The 21,355-nt window shown below is 39.7% G+C and overlaps 1 protein-coding gene across 1 annotated transcript in view; it reads right to left on the reverse strand.

Moving 5' to 3' along the window:
• The window catches only part of KIF26B (kinesin family member 26B), a 414,886-nt gene that overhangs the window by 35,884 nt on the left and 357,647 nt on the right, over window positions 1–21,355 (reverse strand). Inside the window, 1 exon segment of the mRNA XM_042446725.1 lies at window positions 8,517–8,679. Within this exon segment, the coding sequence (XP_042302659.1) occupies window positions 8,517–8,679 (163 nt within the window).

The following is a 21,355-nucleotide window of genomic DNA, read 5'->3' on the forward strand; positions in this document are numbered from 1 at the left end:
TTTTTTTTTTTTGCCAGTTAGATTCAACTATGTTAATTTGTATACATTGATTTGTGTAAATTTAAGCTATGGAAAACTAGGATAAAGTTTTGAAATGGAAAACATTTTTTTAAAAAAATTCTTACAAAATGCTTTGAGCCCCAGGGAAAAGGAGGAATATGAATGAATGAATGAATGAATGAATGAATGAAGCTTATAATTCTTGGCTGTGGGTTCCAAACTTCACTATACACTATATGAAGATGTACTTCCTTTTATTGGGTCTCAATGTTCTACCACTGAACTTGGGTGGATGATCCTGGGTTCTAGTATTATGAAAGAGGGAGAAGAGCTGCTCACAATCTCCTTTTTCTTCGCTATGTACACACCTCTCCCATGTGTCAGAACCCTGTAACTTTTCCTTGTATGGCAGCAGGTAACTTTGGTTGTCCTTTTTCGAGCTGTATGATTTCAGTGTTTAGGTGACTAGGTGCTAAATGCAGTGTTACAGATGTGCTGGTGCCATGGATTTATATAAGAACATTATGATATTGGCCTCCTGCCTTTCTAATTTTGCCCAGCATAGAATTTGTCTGTTTTTCCACCATACACTCTATCAGCTACACACTTTCCCTTGAATAGAATAAAGCTAACTGAAGTATAGTTTCCTGGATCTCCAATGTATACCTTTTTTAAAATTGCTATTATATTGGCCACCTTCTAGTCTTCCAGAGCAGAGATTGCTTTTAGGTATATTTACATATTTTAGTCATAAGATCAGCAAATTTGTTTTAAGGAACTTTAAGAATTCTCAGGTGGATACCCACTGAACCTCGTGATTTATTTGTTTCTAATTCATCACTGAGATCTAGAATATTCTCTCTTGTCACCATTATCTACTTCAACTCCTCACTTTTCCTGCTTGGAAGTATTCATTCAAGTATGGAAATAGCTAAGAAATTTCACTGATGAAAACAAATTAAAAGAATTCTTTCAGTTTCTTTGCAATATCGTTTTGCTCTTTCAAAATTTCATTGTCATCTAATGATCCAACTGCCTCCCCAGCTGTCTGTCTGTCTGTCTGTCTGTTTAATGTGCCACCTTTCTCACAGAGTGGAAACCAAGTTGGTTTTCAAAAAGCACCAGCTAAAAACAATAACATTTTAAACACAATTATAATAATCATATTAAAACAATAAATTAAAAACAGTATAAAGTCATTAAAAAGGAAGCAAGAATTAAAAATAAAGTGCACTCCGTAAGAAGCTTTCCTTCAAGTAATTATACATTAAAATTCTAATTGAACAGAAAGGTCTTTGCCTGCTGGCAAAAAGAGAGCAGGGTAGAGGCATGCCTAGTCTTCCATGCAAAGTAACTTGAGACGATGGGATTAGCTACTGAGAAGGCTCTCTCTTGTGTTCTCACCAAATGAGCCTGTGATAGCATTGAACCAAGGGAAAGCCTTCCCCTGATAATCTCAGAAATCTTGTAGGTTTGTATGGTGGGATACTGTCTTTCAGTTTTTCTTGACCTAAGCCATATAGGGTTTTATAGGTCATGAGCAACATTTTAAATTTTGCCTGGAAATGAATCGGTAGCCACTGAAGTTATTTTAATGAGGAAGCCCCCTATAACAGGCCTCAGTCAGCATTTTGGCCACAGCATTTTGTACCTGCTGAATTTCTAAACAGTTTCCAAAGGCAGCTCCATGTAGAACACATGACACTAGTCCAAACAGGATATAATCAAGGCATGTGTTACCATAGCCCAATCTTGCTCCTCAAAGAATGTGTGCAGCTGGCACATTAGTCTTAACTGTGTAAATGCACTCCTGGTCACTGCTGAAACCTGGGCACCAAGTCTCAGAGTTCAGTCCAGGAGAACACCCAAGCTGTGAACCTGAGATTTCAGAGGGAGTGTAACCCCATCCAACACAGGCTGAATCCCTATTCCCTGATATGCCTTTTTTGACAGACCAGAAGCATCTCTGTCTTGTCTGGATTAAGTTTTAATTTGTTTAATTAGTCCATTAATGCCAGCCAACACTGTTTCAGTACTGGGACAGATTCTTTTGAGAGATAGGTTGGTTTCTTGCTCCTGAGATGTTTAAAGAATTGCTTGTTTGTGGTCTTGATACTATTGGGTATACAGAATCATAAAATCTTAGAGCTGAAAGGATTCACAAGGAATACAAAACTCAAGAACCCTTGAAAGATGTCCATCCAACTGCTATTGAAAAACCTCCAAAGAAGGAACGTCCACTACTTGCCAAGGCAGTCTTTTCCCATCTATTATGTTTCTCAAAATCCTTTTTTGCACCTGTAATTTTCTGCTTGCATTTTCTTTGTCTAAGTTTTTGTTCTTTATGTTCACCTCAAGACAAGACATCCAGTTTCTAAAGGTACTTTTTTAACCCCTTAACAGTTTCCTTTATACTGAACACTAGCAATGCTGGTAGCTTCTTCGTTTTGGTGGTTTTGAATAGACCTTACACATCACAGAGATATTTGATACTTTTGACTTTTAATTACAACTGCCTTTTTACCAGTTCCCTCATTTTTAAGAATTTACTTTTCTGAAGCCAAATTACTCCAACAGCATCAGAGTTGATATTAAGGTTGTCAGGCAAAATATACAGGGTGACAGTGCAGTGTAACAATATTGAAAGGAAAATATCTACAGCTGCAGTAAATTTAAGAAACACATTTGTTTGTTTATTTATTTTCTATGCTGACTTTCTTCCAGAAAGGGACCCAACGCAGCTCACAGATAAAATAATTTAAAAACAACTTCATAGTAAAAAATTAGTATTTTACAGTACTTTGCAGAAAAAAAATTAAAGACAATTAAAATAATCTGACTGATTTGTTGTTGTTATGTGCCCTCCAGTTGAATCTGACATATTGTGCCCTCTATTATAGGTTTTCCTTGGCAAGATTTATTCAAAGGAAGTTTGATACTGCCTTTCTCTAAGGTTGGGAAAGTGGGACTTGCCCATGGTCACCTACTGGCTGAGTGGGGATTTGACCCCTATTCTCCCAGTGTTCTAGTCCAACATTTACTGGACACACTTATAACTAAAAGAGCCTAGGATGGGACTCCATGAGATCTCAGTGCCTCCTCTGAAATTTCATGTTAAAAAATTAATTTATAAATTAATTTAGACTCCTAAAACCTGTATTCCTGCAATGATTAATATTGCGACTGGCTTTCACACCCTCACGCTTCAGGGACGTTTTACTGGCGCTTAACTCACTGTAAGCGCCAGTGTAAAAATCTTCTGGATTCATCCATACTTGTGCCGAGGTCCATTGTTCTAGAAGTAGTGGAAAGATAGTTCTTTCCAATTTCTCCCTTCATTCGATACTAGTCTTTGAAGCTTACCACACAGGTCTTCAGGGCCATTCTCAGAACGGCCCAGCAGGAAACGGAATGAGTGGGGGACGGATTTTACTGCACACACCAGTCCCTCACTCATTCCATTCCCCCTCTCTTCTGTTCCCATTCCGTTCCAGAGGGAACGCTTTTTGAGAACTGTTGTGAACAGTTCTCAAAAATTGCCCCCTCTGGAACGGAATAGGCACGGAAGGGAGGGAGAACGGAACGAGTGAGGGACTGGAGTGTGCGGTAAAATCCGTCCCCCACTTGTTCCGCACTCGTTCCTGCTCCTTCCGTTCCGTTCTCAGAATGGACCCAAGAGGAACAGTGCCGTAAGCTTCTTAGTGTCATCTATAGACTTAGTGCCTCACTGCCGTCAACTACTCCAGCAAGAAGTGTCTGCTAGATCTCAGTCATGTGAGGAAGAAGCATCCTGGAATTAAACCATAGTTGGAATAGAATGAAAAAATTATGAATTGGTAAACAATACCCATCACTTGATTAGGTTCCAGTCTTATTTGCTTGGAAGTGTATTCCACTATAATCAGTGAATCTTATTTCTGTAACATTACTTGTGTGACTGCAGGAGATCAGAGAGGAAAAGAGGTAATGAAAAAACAGAAAATGCTTTCCATTTATAAGATTCACATTAGGAATAGCTTTTGGAAAGGTTACCTTGTTCCCAACTTGCAATGTTTTACATTCCTTAGATCTTCTAACCTTATTGGATGGAAGTGATCATATAGAGCTTAGGTCTAACCTGCACTGCAGAAATAATGCTGCTTGACATCACTTTAACTGCCATGGCTCAATGCTATGGAATGCTGAGATTTGTAGTTTGTTTTGGCACCAGAGCTCTCTCTGACAGAGAAGGCTAAATATTTCACAAAACTACAAATCTCAGAATTGCATACCATTGAGTCATGACAGTTAAAGTGGTGTCAAACTTTTTTATTTCAGCAGTGCAGATTAGACCCTAATCCAATTTCCTGCATTCCTAAATGTAAAACCAAAGTTCTCTCTGTTTTAGTTATATCAAACAAATGCATGTTCAGTAATTTCTGGAGAAACCTCTAAAAAGTATTCCACTATTCCTCCAGGCAAGTTATCCACATTTAATTAAAGTTATGACATATTTCCTTGTATCAAACATGAACACAGTGGGACTCACATCTAAACAAATATCCTTGGGACTGCAGTGTGAGGATCATGTGAATTTTATTTATTTGTACAGTTTATGAGACTCCTTTCAAAAACTGCTGACACTAATAACAAATGTAATAACAAGTGAGAAAACATAAGAAACTAACAAGCAAGTTTATGTACAACTTCAGCTAGGTTTCTAACCTATTTCTTATCAGGTAAATAGGTATAGGAATGCAATTTTTCATTGCAATAATTTTTACAAAGGCTACTATGGGCTCAAGGAGAGGGGGGGGGATTCATAAATATTTTTATTTGCTGGCAGGAACTGCTGAATGGGAATCAAGCAGAGTCACTTCCAGAATCCTTCTGTTGCCATGTTGGCTTGGGGACTCTGGGGCTCAACAGACTACCCCTTTGGAGAGGCCTGCAGCACCCCCTTTCCTTGCCGGATTGGGGCCATGGCAACTACACACCACGGCCCCGATCTGGCCTTTTCACGGTACAAAAAGAAGCCACAAAAATGTCTCCTTTTTGCACCACAAAAAGGGTGCCCTGGCCACTGCAGTAGAAGCTTTTTGTCACTTCTTCGGTGCAGCATGTGTATATGCTGCGCTGAACATGCAGTGTGACATCGCCCACTGTCTGGTCAGGCGAGTGGCATGGGGGTGGCTGGTATGCAATCACCACGGCCCCACTCTGCCCCAAGGTTTAGTATCCGTCTGTTGAGACAGTCTGTTAGTAGTAGTCCCAAAAAAGGTAACTTTTCTAAGCACTGGATACCAGATTGTGAAAGCCATGTCTCAAAGATTTCACTTGTAAAAAAGGAACAGTGATCACAGAAGTACTGCAATACCCCAGTGAATAGGAAGTAATACACTCGCCCTATAAATTTCTAGATAAGTTAAACCATACTGTTGTGCCTTTACCCTAGGCTACACAATTTCTGTTTTAAAAATACTGGGTGCTGTTACTAAATGATGTCTAATACCGCACTACCATACCAGCATGACAGGACTTTACAGCTTCCTGTTCTCTGCCCAGTACCCATCACAAAGTTCCAAATGTGATCCAGAAATTTACTGAGCATGCAGTGTTGCAAGAGGAAATTCTTTTCTGCTGGTGGACAATGGAAAGAATATTTGAAAATAGTTGAAGGAATGGATTTTGCTTAGAGCAGAGAGAGACTTGGAACATGGAAATAATGCTTTAAGATGTGAGTGGCATGGTTATCTTTGGTATGATAAGTTAAAGCATGCTTGGTACACGTTTACTACTGATATAACAGACTTCTCCCCAAGACAATATTAGCCATCTCACCACAGGAAGCCAATATATGATAATAGCAGCAAAAACACTATTTGCTCAAACTTGGAAATGGACTGAAGCACCAATGATAAAACAATGGATTGTTAAGGTTGCTGAGTTAGCCCATGTTGTCAAAAGACAAAACAGCTGAAGACTCTGTTAAAGATAGGAAACCATTTATGGACTTTTTGAGCAATAAAAAATCTAATGATGTAATAATTTGTGGATATGGCTACTAGTGATTTTAGTAGATAATCTAGTTGATACTGTAGTGGTAGAATAATGTATTTTGTCTTTCTCTTTTCTCCCCCCCCCCTTTCATTACAGTCTGGAATGGGGGATCAGAGCCCCTTTGTGTCTTAGTAAGTGTTAAGTGTTTTAGAGTTTTAGGCACCATTCACACTACAGAAATAAAATGGTGTGGAACTGGGTTATTTCCATGAAGTTCACACTTGCCATGCTACCTAATCGATTTGCGCTGCATCTTTCCCAAAAATGGAGGCACTTGCATTTTAAATCAATATGGTGACAAATGTGAACAGCAACAGGGTTAAAATGGCATAGAGAGAATGAAGAATATAATGGGAACACCAAACCTATTCTGAATTTATTCTGAATCAGTGCAGGGCTGAAAATCTCTTCATTCAAAAAAGTGTCAGTGACCCCATAGTATGTTTTAGTTATATACATACATGTATTTTTCTTCATTTTTCTTTTGTCACATAGAGATATAGATATAGATCTATATATGACAAAAAAAGACAAATGAAGAAAAATACGTGTACATACGTACACATACACACTCACACAGGTTGAGCATCTCTAATCTAGAAATCTGAAAACCTCCCAAACCCTGAACGTTTTGCCGCCAGCCACCTCCTTCCACCTTTGAGACAGCAGCTGTGGAATTCCTGCTTGTTCATCTCTCTGGTCCTCAGCCTTTCTTGAGCCTCACATCTCATACACAACACAAGCAGTGAGCCAACAAGACACAAGGCTGGGGAGAAATGTGAGGTTGGAGAGAGATGTGACTGGAGAGAAATAGTTGGATCTGTGAAATAGCAGATGTGGATTTGCCTGATCACTATGCTTAGATTCCCACCATTTCATAGATCCTCCGTCTCTCTCCAGCCACGTCTCTCTCTCTCCAGCCTCACATCTCTCACATCACTCTCCAGCCTTGCAAATATAGTACATAATATGCTACTTCTGTTGTGTATTGTGAATTATGCATATACAAATACAGATATTCCAAAATCCACCCCCCCCCCCCCAAAAAAAAAACACCCTGAAACATTTCTGGTCCTAAGCATTTTGGCTAAGGGATATTCAACCTGTTCATATTTTTTCTTTCTGAATGTTTATGATTTTGGTAGTGAATCAGACTGTGTGTGTGTTAAAATTAATAAATATATAATTAAAAAAATATTTGAAAAATGAGTTTCTCAGATGCTGGAAAACCTTGACAGAGAATATCCTAGACAGACAAGAATCTCTGCAGAACAGGACTTAATTCTCATGAAATACACATGTGAAGGTTTTTGTACAGAGGGAAAAAAGACAATTCTGTGCAGAAAAATGTTTCCTACACAGAAAACAGCATTTTCGGCACAGTATTTTAACATTTCTATTTTCTGTGAAATAAACTTATTTTATATTGTTCATTAGAAAGACTGGTTTTTGTGCAGAAAATTCAGTTTTCTGTGAAGAAAACTCTGCTGCAAAAAATACGTTTTCTGCACAAAAACATGAATTTTTGTTGCAAATTGCAAAATATTTTTGACAGTCTGGTAACTTTTGATAACTTTCTTGCAGCAAGGAGGAAAATAGTAACATTATTCATTCTTGTCAGTGAGAATGAAATTTACAAAGATTTACACCCCTAGAGGAAGGCACTATTTGATTTCATTCACAATTTCTACAGAGAGTAAGTGACATAACACTGTGTTTTACCAATTCTGTTTTCTTCTAAGATCAGGTAAGCATATGAACACTGAGAATTGGACCCAATTAAAGATATGATTACTATGTATCTTCCCTCATTTCTGAAATATAAACTTTTTCCAAGAAACAAATACTATAGTGCAGAAATCAGAACACCCAGCTTCTCTCAACCTGACTTACAATATAAAAGATTGCATTGTCTTGAAATACTTTGACTACATTTGTTCCTTCCTGACCACATCCACTTATCTTGTTTCTTAACAGAACTTTGTACTTGTTGGAAGAATAATGGGTAAAATGCTAGAGAAGGACATACATTATAGCCTGTTCTATTGAACAGATTTCCGTCTGTGAACAGACTGTTGTGCAATGGTATTTGAGGGACCTGTTCATTGATCTTCATTCACATTTCACATTCCTTAGTCTGCTAAAGTGAATAATGATAATTCAAGCTGTTACAGTGATTACAGTATACCTACTTGAAATTTTAAATAGTATTCAGTGCTTGAGCTATTCTAATAAAACATCCTCAGGGCTTGAACCCTCTGCCAAATACCCAACTATTATAAACACTAAATGGTTTACCTAACACTAAACATATGATTTCCCCTGTGCACGCAGATGTACGTTCAAGCACTCGGAAATTATGAATATTGATTTTGTTAAAAGCTGCATTTTTAAGGCCTCCCCTCTTTACTTGAGACCTCTTTGCCACTCTACTATTGCCCAAGAAAGATAATAAAAGAGTTTCCCCCTGCCCTTACCTTGGTTTTCTTTTTCTTCATTCTTAAGACCCTAGATGCAATCTGGATGGTGGAAAGTGTTTCAGCATAGTTGCCCGCAGCTGCCGAAATGTGAGCTATCATGGTGGTACGGCAATTCATGTTCCCAAGGGACTCCCGGAGCAACATGGTCAGCTTGCTGTCTCTGCAAAATAAAAAGAATTAAGGTTACATTAGTGAGGCATGCTTCACTTTGACTGTCGGGATGCGACTCCAGGTCTCAGCAAGATTTCTTCTTTTTTAATGGAATACTAATTAGCATTGTTCTTCGGGTTTCTAGTGCACTCCATCTGCAGCTGAACGAGCTGGAAAATCCTTATGCTGAATGACAGCCTTCCCCCCCCCCCTTGCTTGTCTTGATTTTCCAGGGTAATGTCAGCTGTGGTGTTGCTTTTATCACGGGATGGCAACTCACAACCAGTACTGTACTCATGATGGACTGGAGTTTTAAAATAAAACCCTACAGTACTGAAAAGCAAAGGTAGAGAAGGGTCAGGCCTTTAAAAACAGCATGAGTTTCACCTCTGCCCATTCAATGTGATGACTGAAGATGGAATTAGTTTGTGCCATTCTCCTCTCCTGTCACTCAAAGTATCACTGAATGGACTCACTTTTAAGACTCTAATACCCTACCACCTCCTCCCTCCCTTCTCTAGCACTCACAATGATTGTAATGAGACCTGGAAATGGAATTGCATGACAATTGCCTTGGTGGTGAAGAAACTGCATAAATGTAACCCATTAATGCAACCAGCTTATTACTGCAAGCAGTGGTGTGCTGTCAAAAATTCAACAAGAGGATTCTTTTTATATATGTGTGTATAAAAAAAGCCCTTCCTCCTGTCAGCCATGCATAAGACAATTCAAGGAGTAAAACAGTCCCTGTGTGTATGCAGTGGTGGTGAAGAGCATTAATTCAATGCTATTAACAAGGGCACACAATCCACTGGGAACTTCTCCTCTGAAGACCCTATTGAAATGGATGGGAATTTTGCTGGAGACGTGCATGATTCACTTAAAAAGCCTACTCTATCATTTCTTGACTTAATAGGATTCCATTCCTGAAACCTTAAAGAGACTTCCTTCAAGTGGTAATGACTCACAGACTCATTCTGGCTATGGGAAGCCGAAGGGAGGGGGATGTCTAATAGCGCTCCCTCTCCTGTGTATGCCTAGCACATGGCTTGACATTAGACATTAATTAGACATTAGCCAGCATTTTGACACTCAGTCCACAGGAAATAGAGAGGGAGCATGAGTCTACATTTATTTCTTGGGGCTACTAGTCTAACTATAACTGCTGCTTCCAGACACTAAGGGCCTGAACAGACAGGCCAAAATGAAGCTGCTTTGGGTCACTTTGGAGGTATGATGTTTAAATGACACACACACCTTAAGAGGCCAGGAGCTGCGCCAAAACTGCGCTTTAGTCCTTAGGACCTGAAGCAGCTTTATTTTGGCCTCTGTTCAGGCCCTCTGACAGGGTTACAGCTAAAATGGAAATCATATTGTCCAACAACAAAGAGATATTGAATTAATAAAATAGGATTATACTAAAATTACACAATAGGATAAAATAGAATTATACAGTGTAGCTACACTGGATTGCATTGCTTCATGAAAATGTGACAGGTGCATGCAGTACTGTGTGTAGCTGGGGGTTGCTCATCTGCACTGGAGACATCCTTTAAGCAGTGCCCTAAACAGCACAATTGGTTGCTAAGTGGTTAATCCAGAATAAAACTGCTTGGGTGCCCTTGATTAGCACAGTGTCCTCATGCAACATCCAAAAAAAAAGGAGGAGGAGGAGGAGGAGGAGGAGGAGGAGGAGGAGGAGGAGGAGGAGGAGAAGCAGCACATCCACTTGTGCTACGGTATTTAAGCCAGTCTAAGTTGGCAAAAGGATTCTGGCTAGAATGTACAAAGGCCCCAAAGGCTCTATGAAGCAGAGAGAGCAGGGATCAGCACTGACTTCAGAAATCTTTCTTTCAGTCTTTACAAAAGTGCTGCAGTTTCCATTGCCTCCTCTGACTGCACTCTACTATGTGCAGCAGCAATGCCAGGGGAGATTATCAGCACAGTGTGCTGATGAAAAAGTCAAAAAGTTCACTTACCAGATCTGTGAACAAGCAATCCATTGTCAAAGCTAGGCACACAAAACAGAATACATTTATGTGGAACAATCAGGCTGTTCCTTAATATTTCCTTCATGTTTAAAAAGTTAAATTCTGGGCACCTTGGAAGTGATTCTTCCCAAACTATTCTTTGGGAACTTTGTTTCCTGGTTAATCAATTTATAGTTGTGAAATGAACTATGTCCATAGTGCAAATTCCTATAAGGTGACTACAGTCTGCCCTCACCTTATGCGGGGGATCCGTTCTGGACACACACACGCCGCATAAGGCAAAAAGCCTCTATGGAGGCTTGCTATGGCTTGCTTACATGCATATGTGCTGTTGGAAAACTAGCTGGCGGGGGGAAGGTGTCAATATAATATAGCTACAATAATATATGAAGTATATACAGAGCAGAGCAAATTAGGAGAAAGAGAGGAAGACCACATGCCAGATGGTTAGATTCAAGCAGGGAGGCTACAGATCTGAGCCTACAGGATCTGAGCAGTGCAGTGGAGGACAGATGTCTTGGAGATGTCTCATGATGACAAAGGGTCATCATGAGTTGAGCTCAACTCAAAGGCTGTTAAGAACAAGAAGCCCATGTTCTGACAGTCACTTGCCAAAATGCCACATCATAAATGAATAATTATAAATGCTACACTGTGAGACACAAAGTTTCTTTCATGCATCAAATAATAAATTATTTTACATCTGTAATAAACAAACAAAAAATTCATTTGATAGTGACTAGGATACCCCCCCCCCCCACCCCAGGCTTTGTCTGGCCCTTTCTAGAATAGATAAAACACCGAATTAGGCAGTGGTTTTATAGCAACTGTAATTCCTATGTGTGTAGCTAATTTTCTTGATATATTCCAAGCAAGACTTTTTTAAAAAATAGCGTACTTTGGTATTCATTTCAAAATTGGCTTTAAAATGTATGATTGTTGTGATTTTCATAGTTTTGTTGTTGTCAGTTGCCTTTCAGTTTACTCTGACTCATAGTGACCCTGTGGATGATATATCTCCATGACCCCCTGTTTTCAATTCTCTGCTCAGGTCCTGCAGGTTCAGACCCATGATCTCACTGATTGAGTCTATCCATCCGGCATGAGGTCTTCCTCTCTCTCTACTACCCTCTATCCTTTTCCAGCATTATTGTCTTTTCTAATGATTCATGCCTTCTCATGATGTGGCCAAAGTATGACAGCCTCAATTTAGTCATCTTGGTGTCTAGGGAGAATTTAATAGCAAATACTTCTGTCTTTCATCAGGTTTAAAGGAAACATCTTACTGAAAGATTGGAAGTTTTGCCGGAAAGTTAAAGCTTGACTTTTTAACTCCCTGCTTTGGTCAGTTCTTAGCTAGTTCTGTGGGTAGAACTAGTCAGTCCCGCTACAGTATGAGCTGGAGTTTGATGTAAACAAAAGTCCATTAAGATGACAGCAAGCCAACAGCCTTCATTTCAGCTTTGAACCCATAGATTCAGAGATAAAAGACTGGCTTGCAAGCTTCATGCATCTTCTCTTCATCAAGGAATATTGCAAATCACATTCTTTACCTTCACAGCCTCTATTCTAAGAATGACATACACGGAAATTATTAACATCTGTACAGAAATCAATACCAAGCCTCACATATACTCATGCTTGCATCAAAGCAAACCATGGAATGACAGTGCAAAAGGGCAACAGACTACATCTGGGCCTCTAGAGAATATGGAGCTGTCATCAGCAAACCAGTGTGGTCTTCATACAGATTATAAATGATGAATGTGCATAGGTCACCTGAGTCCTGTTTGCATCTGAAATACGGTGCTGTACTGTTGTAAGAGAGACAGTGTTAGAATAATTAAAAACAACCTAGGTTAGAATGAGAAAGGAATTATCTGGGATTATCCGTCTAAAGGACAACAAATGATTCTATTAACCAACAACACCTAAAGATTTTAAACTATAAAATCAAACAACAGTAGTCTAGCTTTATCTTGCTGATCTCTTCCATTTTGCTTCAGGCTACAGTCAGCTGCCTCCCTTCTTATCATGTCTGGCTAGACCATTTCCCAGAAGAAAATTATAAAGGGAAATGTTACTAATCACACAATTTGCAAACATTTTGCATTTTATGCAAAATGCAGTCCTGGACCTCCCATTTTAGTTCAATTATCTTTTTCAATAAAGTACGCTAATCATGTAGGGTTGTGTTTTTTTTTTATCACAGCCGGAGAAAATACCATAAGATGCAAGTCACCTTGTAGCTGCCTTTTATCTTTAACTCAATAAATTTTGTTAACTGCAACTATTTTAAATATATATATACACTTGACAAATAAGCATTGAATAGCAATATCGATTTGAAAAATGAAAGTAGATTTTTGATATTTAAAAAAAACTATTTCTGAACATTCTGATGAATCTTTTTAGTCAGAAAGGAACAATCCTATCCCCATATCCTGACTATGTGACAAACCATTTGAATAGCTCTGTTCAGAAAGTTGGAGATACAATTCAGATTTGTAAGGAATCTAATGATTTTGATTGCCACTTTGTCAATGACTGATTGCTAACTCTGTGGATTTATACTGGTGCTGATTCCAGCCATTGATACAGCTTCTCCTGGAATCATTTCTTTTCATTTAATTGACTCAGGTCCACCTAATTGATTGAATTATTGGAGTGTATAGAGTGAAAGATGATACAACCGATTGGGCCAATCTGAAGAATCCTGGAATAGAAAGTTATGTTTGCAGTGTCCCAAATAAATCACTATGGCGGGTTACAGACCGCCCGTTTGGGGCGGCCTGCACCCGCCCCTTTCCCCGGTTTATCTGGGCCTCAGCTGCCAGACCGGCAGCCTCCGAGGCCCCGATCCGCCGCTTTGCAGGCTGCGGGGAAGTGGCAAAAGGCCGCTTCCCCGCAGCCTGGAAAGGGGTGTCCTTGGGGCTTCAAGCTCCAAGGACACCCCATGGCGGCGGGTAGGAGGAGAAAGGGGCTGCTTGGCCCCTTTCTCCCTTGCGTCGCTGGGCGCAGCTGTAAGAAGGCTGCGCCCAGCGACGCAAAGCAGGAAGGAGCTCCGAAACGGAGCTCCTTCCGGGGTTGCAGAAAGGGCGCCATAGGCACCCTGTCGCGGCCCCAATACATCACAACCGCACTGCCTCGTTTGGAGGCGGCGCGGTCGTGACATATTGATGGCGGCGGCCGTGTGGAACAGCCGCCGCCATTTTGTGCATGCGGAGCACATACTAGAGTTAGGGGGTGCAGAAGCACCACCCCTTCCTAACTCTAGTACGTGCTCCACGTGTACTATATGGCCCGTTTGTAACGGGCCTATGATAATGTTAGTATTGAAAGTAGAGAGTACAATGATCCTTATGGTTCAGTTAAATTAAACATGTTACATTAAGGGAAAAGAATAATAATATGTTTCCACTATACAACATGGATCTTGTAATAAGTCACTTTTAGTTTGCTCCAAAGATGTAGCATGGAAAAGACAGAATGGATGCCACAGTTCAATATGGGCTCTAAAAAGCAATGGTAAAACTAGACTTTGAAAGGTACCTGTATGATCTTGGTTCAATGGCATTACTAGCACCCCAATACAACATTATTATGGCTTGAGAATATCTTTAAATTGTTCTTCTCAGGCTATTTTCAATCCAGGGAAATACAGCAGGGCTGGTTGGGAATAGAAACTCAGATCTGAAGTTATTTTCCCATAAAGAAGCTATTCAACAGTGGAGCACACTCCCTCAATGAGTGGTGGAGTCTCTTTCTTTGGAGGTTTCTAAACAGAAGGTGGATGGCTATCTGTCGGGGTGGATTGACTGTGCATGGCAGGGGCTGGACTGGATGACCCTCCAGGTCTCTTCCAACTCTATGATTCTAAACCAATCCTTGGATTTTAGCCTGGATTCTTGCTGTGTTTCATTACTATCTCTTAGTTCTCATAGTTCTTAGTAGGAAACCATTTGTGACCCATAGTATAAATCCATAATATAGGGCAGGAATGGAGAAAGTGCAGCCTGACTGCTGTACATAGCTTCCAAGACTGTTTTGAGGCTCTTGGAAATCATCCATACACCAAAATGTTTTAAGGGGAGGGACAGAAAGTTTATTACAAATGTCCCCCAGTGAGTGGGAGCAATTCTCCCATGTTGCTCTGCCCCACGAGTTTTAGGCCCAGAAGAATTTCTTTTATAACCAAGAGGCAAAATGAAATGGCTTCCAGATTTCTTTCTCATTCAGAAAAGGCCTCCCTTGGGCCTAAAACATCATGGTGGTGAATATGAAACATGGCAAAATTGCCCCAGAGGACATGGGGCATTTGGGATAAAATAAAGGGGGATAGGGTTTGATGAAGGGATCACAGCCTTCTCAGGTTTAGTGAGAGATGTGTGCAGTCCCCAAACTCAAGTAGTACCTCTGCCCAAGAATAAGGGGATTCTATACTTTCGTTATTTCTATTGCTTTCTATTTCTGTCTACACTCATGAATTGGGATATAAAACCAAGTGAAGACATTAGCTAAATCCTAGTGGCTGAATCTTGCTAGTAAATGGTATTAGTAGTACTAGCATGTTGTCAAGGATCCTCAGTCCTGTAACCACCTGGTCCCCCTCCAATCTAATCTTGATGTTGAGTATTCAAGTTAATTCCCATATCCTGAGTTGTCTCCTCTTATTTCCCTTGAATGTTTTTTTTAAAAAAACTTCCCAAGAGAATCCCCATTTTGGGGAGAGAATTACCTTTCTGAAGGATGTTTGAATGTGAAATGTCTCCTTAAATACTGTGATAATATGTTTTCTTGTTGTTCAATGTATGAAGCACACCACTGGTTTTCTCATGAAGGATTATACATCTGGAGGGAGGTACCACAAATACCCATACAATTGGTTTTGTGTCTGGAAACCTGTTGGGGTAGTCTGTTAGTGTAAACATAGTTTTACAAGCAGCTGAGCTTTCATAGAGATTGCAGAAGTGCAATCCTTAGTGCAACCAATCATTTCACAACCACATACACAGGTCTTCCTCTCACATCTCAGTTGGTGGGCGGGTACCTAATTGGTCATTGGACAATGGATGAGCTAAAGACTATTGCACCCACTGCACAATTTGTTCTGTGACTTTGGGATAAAGAATAAATAGAAGTAAATAGAATCTTGGTGCTTGTTTCTTGGGAAACAAGGTAAGCCTAATGAGAAATACAACTGACAATAAACAGCTCTAGTAATTCAGTAAAGCACAGAACTGCCTGTCCATTGGTGGGTTTCAGTAACCCAGACCACTCATGTTTTTCACGGTTGTGGTCTAATTATAATACTAAAATGGGTACTACTTATGTGATGTGTGTATCTTCTCCCTTAACACCCCCCTCCAAAAAAAAAAATACACTTTGCACATTAAAAAAATAATAAATATGAAGGGGAAGGATTTAACCTACCTTTCTTTCAAACATTTTAATTTTTATGTGTAAGTAACACTTCTAAGTAGGGAAGCTTTCCATTAAACAGCTCAGCTTATTGCTACAGCAAACATTAAAGTGCCCATGTTTTTACAGGGGACAATGCTCTGTTTGAAGGGCTGTCAAATGAATTTCCACTTTGTACTCCCCTTTGAAGATATACACATCACAAGAAAGGAAAGCAGAAGCTTTGTAGTCATCCAGTGGCAATGGAAGCAGCAACAAGCACATACTGATGGACAGTTGCCCAGATCTTGGATGGAACATGTTCAAAGTTATGCTGTCACTCATGACTTGTTTGCTTTAATTTTTTTCCCAGTAATGTAGGTCAATAGTAGTACTTTTAAATGTTTTAATAACAGTGGTGTTCATGTTAGAATTTTTGCACAAGTAATTTTTTCATTCTTTCAGAAAAACCTTATTGGATTAGAACAGCTCAGGGCCATTTTGGGTATTCCTCTTCCCCATCAAAACAAATTTAAGGCAATAATCGTATTACATTATCATGAGTTAGTCCAAAAGAACCCAATGGTTAATTGAGTCATATGTTGCTTTTTGTGTAACAATTCCAAGCTCTGCAGCAGACTAAGGTCCGAGACAGACTGCCCAAAAATGGCGGTGTGCAGGCACACGTTTTAACTCCGTAGGGACGCTGCGTGACATCTCTCCAGCGTAAAAAGAACCCGGTTTTTCCGGATTCTTTTTGCAGTGCCCGGGTTATGTTGTAAGTGCATCACTGGTGCACTCATAACATAAGTGACATGCATCAATGTGCGGATGCTGTGCGTCCTTTATGTCAAGATGGCGGTGCCCATGTGGACGGGATGCCACCATTAGTCCGCCGTCATTACACACTAGGGTTTTGGACTGTGCGGTTGCTGCACAGTCCGGAACCCTAGTATCGCCGCCACCAAGCTGCTTTTGGCCCATCTGTCTCGGGCCTGAGTGAGCAAACAGGCCTTCTGGTCAATATTTCTCACTATGGTGGAATGAACTGTATTTCTACTTAAACTGAAGTAATAATTTCTAAAGAAATATGGATAGATAGATAAACAGACAGACTGATAGCAAGCACATGGATATTTTATGTAAATCTGCATCTACTTTTTGTTCTTTTTTGTGTGAATCATTTCCTCTCTTTGGGAGATAATTAGGGGGATCATCCTAGCCCTGAGGTTTACAGCATCCATAAAAACTAAACCTAGGAAAGCTTCTCCTATATTTTCAGCTATCCCTTAAAAGGATGATCAAAAAAAGAGAAATTAATTTTAAGAACTATCAAAGTAGTTTCAGGGGAAACAATGTATGGATGAATAGTAAATTGTTATTCTGTAGATGAAAAGAAAACATAAAGAACAAGAACCAACTTAAAGACATTGGAGCAACTATTCCCTCCCGAGAGATTATTTACACAGTATTATTATGTATTCAGTTCACATTTTAAACATATTAAGTTATAACTATATCTACTCTTCCTGCTTCCCATCTCCTTTCCAGTTCTCTTAGGATAGTAGCCAATAAAAAAGAGAGGGATGAAAACACCAATTTTATTTTACATTATTTTACTTTATTAAGCAATATAACATGCCAGAACATGTGTTCCTATATTCATACAAATGACATATCATGATCTCTTGCTGGGCACCAGGCCAATGGCAAATATTATTAACCACATAGGTGTGTGATCATTACATGATCTGAGAATGTATGCCTTCAAGCCTGCAGCAATGCAGTAATTTATTGGCACCAAATCTGTAAATGCAAACATATTTCATGAAGTCAAAAAATATAGGCCAAATTAGAGTAGATCCACTGAATCAATGGAACTTACACAGCGATAACTTACCAAAATCCAATTAATAATAATAATAATAATAATAATAATTGATTAAATACATCTGCTCTAGCTGTGACTAAGACAAAAACATGGTCTGAATGCTTATTTTTGTAAATCTAACTAATATTGAATTAGTATAACTTGTTTGATTTAAGTGCTGTTACTAAGCCACTGGGGGTGGGCAGTCTCATAATTGTATTTCTGCCCTAGTTCCTGAAGTAGAATTGTTAGCACTCTTCAAGAACTGATACTTGGGCTTCCCTGTCCAATGTTACACTGTTATACAGTTTTAATTAAAAACTCTTGGCTCAATTCCAAACAGGACCTCTTTAAGTGGAGCAGTTAATGTGACCTCCTGGTCAGAAGGCTCACTTGAGTTTATTAGAAGGTCTATGGTTCTCTGTCTCTCAGAGGTAGTTTTCTATAGCAAACACTTATCCTTAGATAAATCCAAGGTCTTTAGTGTGTATACTGTATTGTATGTATTGTGTGTATGGCCATGCCTGGGAACTGGCACTTCCTCTCAGAAACTAAGCATTCACAACCCTCTGGTGATTCCTGTAACTCCACAAAAACATCCCCAGAAACCTGCTCACCAGGTAACAGGAGATGTCTCATATTCTTTTTATTTTAATAATGAGAATTAGGAACAGTTACTATAAGATAAGAATGCATTTTTGAAGTCTTCTGATTCTAAACATCACATTCTAGTCATAATGTCCAACCATCTGTGCAGGTGCAAGGATGATCCCTACCATCAGGCAGAATGAAGTTGCTGCCACTAGTAGCTGATTTGGAGTGTCATCAAAGACAGCAAATTGCTAATTATTGAAACTATTGGATTGCTGCTGTAATTTTATTAGGGATGAGGGAGAAATTTATTTGTTCTGCATTTTAATACACATCTAGTTTATTCCCACTTCCTAGTCCAATCTACTTTTCTTCAGACTTTGCAACTAAAAATACATGTATATTGAAAACTTGCACATAAGGAGAAAGGGATCTGAAAATGTGTACAAATGAGTAAATCTGTCAGGAAAAAAAATTGCAAGCTGATATCAAAATTAGACTGAACTGGAAAACTGGAAAATGAGAACTGGACAGAAGAGATAATGATAGATATTGTTCAGCCGTATTCTTTACTCCACAGGGATAAGGAGAAATTATTGCGGGATCTTCTCCCTTAGGTGTTAAAATAAATTAATCAGCCTATGCACCACAAAGGATGAGGTGGCAGTATGTGAACCAGCAAAATATCTTTGGTTGACCCTAGGTGTATAATATTGCTTGTACAAATATTCATATGAAGAAAGGAAGGAAAGGCTATGCTGGGCAAATATATATAAGAAGCACTTCAGGTTCTTAGAAAATGGCAGGTTAAAAGACAAATAAAACAGAAAAAGGAAAGCGGGGCGAGAACCAAATTATAATAACCAACTGTCCTGAAAAATGGTCACAGTCCTGTTAGCTAAAATGCTTGAAGGAGGCTTGCAACCTGAATAAAGTTCACCTTTCATTATTATTCAATCAGTCAGTCACTTTATTTCATAGAATCACAGAATCCTAGAGCTGCAAGACACCCACAAGAGCCATCCAGTACACTTCCTTGTCATGTAGAAATTCCTTTAAATATTTAAACACGGCTATCGTGTCATCCCTTAACCTTCTCTTCCCCAGGCTAAACATGCCCAGTTCCCTAAGCCACTTCTCATAGGGCATGGTTTTCAGATCTTTCACTGCTTTCAGAATAATAATAATAATAATAATAATAATAATAATAATAATATTCCGCTTAATCACTCGGAATCCAAGAAGATTACAACAATAAAACACGATACAGTTAAAAATTCTAAAAAAAAACAACCTATCCCCCCCCTCCCAGTATAAAAACATAGTAATACTAAAAGGAGATTAAACCAGAAGTACATTAAAACAATAGTATAAAATAACAGTTAAAATAAGTAGGAGATTTGTAGGCTGTATATTATAGCGGGGTCCAGATAGGATAGAAATGAGGATGGAGAAAAGAGGAGAAAAAGTAGAGGGGGAGGAGGAAGGTAAATGGAGGTGGTCTAGTTTGGAAAGGCCTGCCAGAAGAGATCCATCTTAATAGCCTTCTTGAAGGTTTCCAAGGTGGTAATCTGATGGATCTCGTCCGGCAGGTCGTTCCAGAGTCTAGGAGCAGCTGCTGAAAAGGAGCGCTGGATCACTGTCTAGTCTAGTCCTCTTTGGTTGAAACAGATTCTTCCCAGCAGAATGAAGAGTGTGGGGAGGATGATATAGGAAAAGGCGTTCCTGCAAGAAATCAGGACCCAAGGTATGTAAGGGCTTTAAAGGTTAAAACCAACACTTTGTATCTTGCCTGGAAACTAACAGGCAGCTAATGAAGGAATTTTAAAACTGGTGTAATGTGGGCAAATCTAGATGTGCCAGTAACCAGCCTGGCTGTCATATTCTGTACCAATTGAAGTTTCCGAACTTGACACAGAGGTAGCCCCATGTGGAGCACATTAAAAAAGTCAAGCCGAGAGGTTATCAGCGCATGTACTACTGTTTCAAGGTCTTCCCGCTCCAGGAAGGGGTGAAGTTGGTGTATCAGCCGAAGCTGAAAGCAAGTGCTCCTGACCGTCGCATCCACCTGAGCTGTCAGATGGAGAGACGAGTCTAGGAGCACCCCCAAACTGCTGACAGAGTCCTTCAGGGGAAGTGTGACCCCATCCAGAACTGGCTGGCATAACTCCATTCCCATATTGGGAGTCCCTATTACTAGTACCTCTGTCTTACCTGGAATCAACTTGAGTTTGTTTTCTTTCATTCAGTCCATTACCGCATTAAGACAGGCATTCAGAGGAGAGATTGAGTGTGCCAGATGCTAAATATTCAGCAACATCACAAAGGGCCTTTTCCACCCCGGCCCCACAGCTCTGGAACTCGCTTCCCAGCGAGCTTCGCTCGGCCACCTCCCTCAACCTATTTAAGAAGGGGTTAAAAACCTTCTTGTTCCAGCAAGCTTTTCCCTAGTGTCCCTAACTGTAACTTCTGCTCTCCCTTCACTGCTGTTGTACTGCTGTTGTATTTTTGTGCTAGCTTGGATGTTGTAGATTGCAGTTTTAACGTATTTTATTGCTGTTTGTAATGCATTCTGTGATTGTAACCCGCCTTGATCTATGGAAAGGCGGGCTATAAATAAAGATTTTATTTATTATTATTATTATTAGATGCCATCTTTAGTCACTGCAGCAGTCTGAAACATAGAGAAATATATTTGAGTGTCATCAGCATACTGATAACACCCCACCTCATGTCTCTGGATGATCTCATCCAGCGGCTTCATGTAAATGTTGAACAGCCTTGGGGACAGAATCGTACGTTGAGGGATGCCCGACCTGAGCTCCCTCTTGGCC

This window comes from Sceloporus undulatus, chromosome 1 (assembly GCF_019175285.1).
Source record: "Sceloporus undulatus isolate JIND9_A2432 ecotype Alabama chromosome 1, SceUnd_v1.1, whole genome shotgun sequence".
NCBI lineage: Eukaryota > Metazoa > Chordata > Lepidosauria > Squamata > Phrynosomatidae > Sceloporus > Sceloporus undulatus.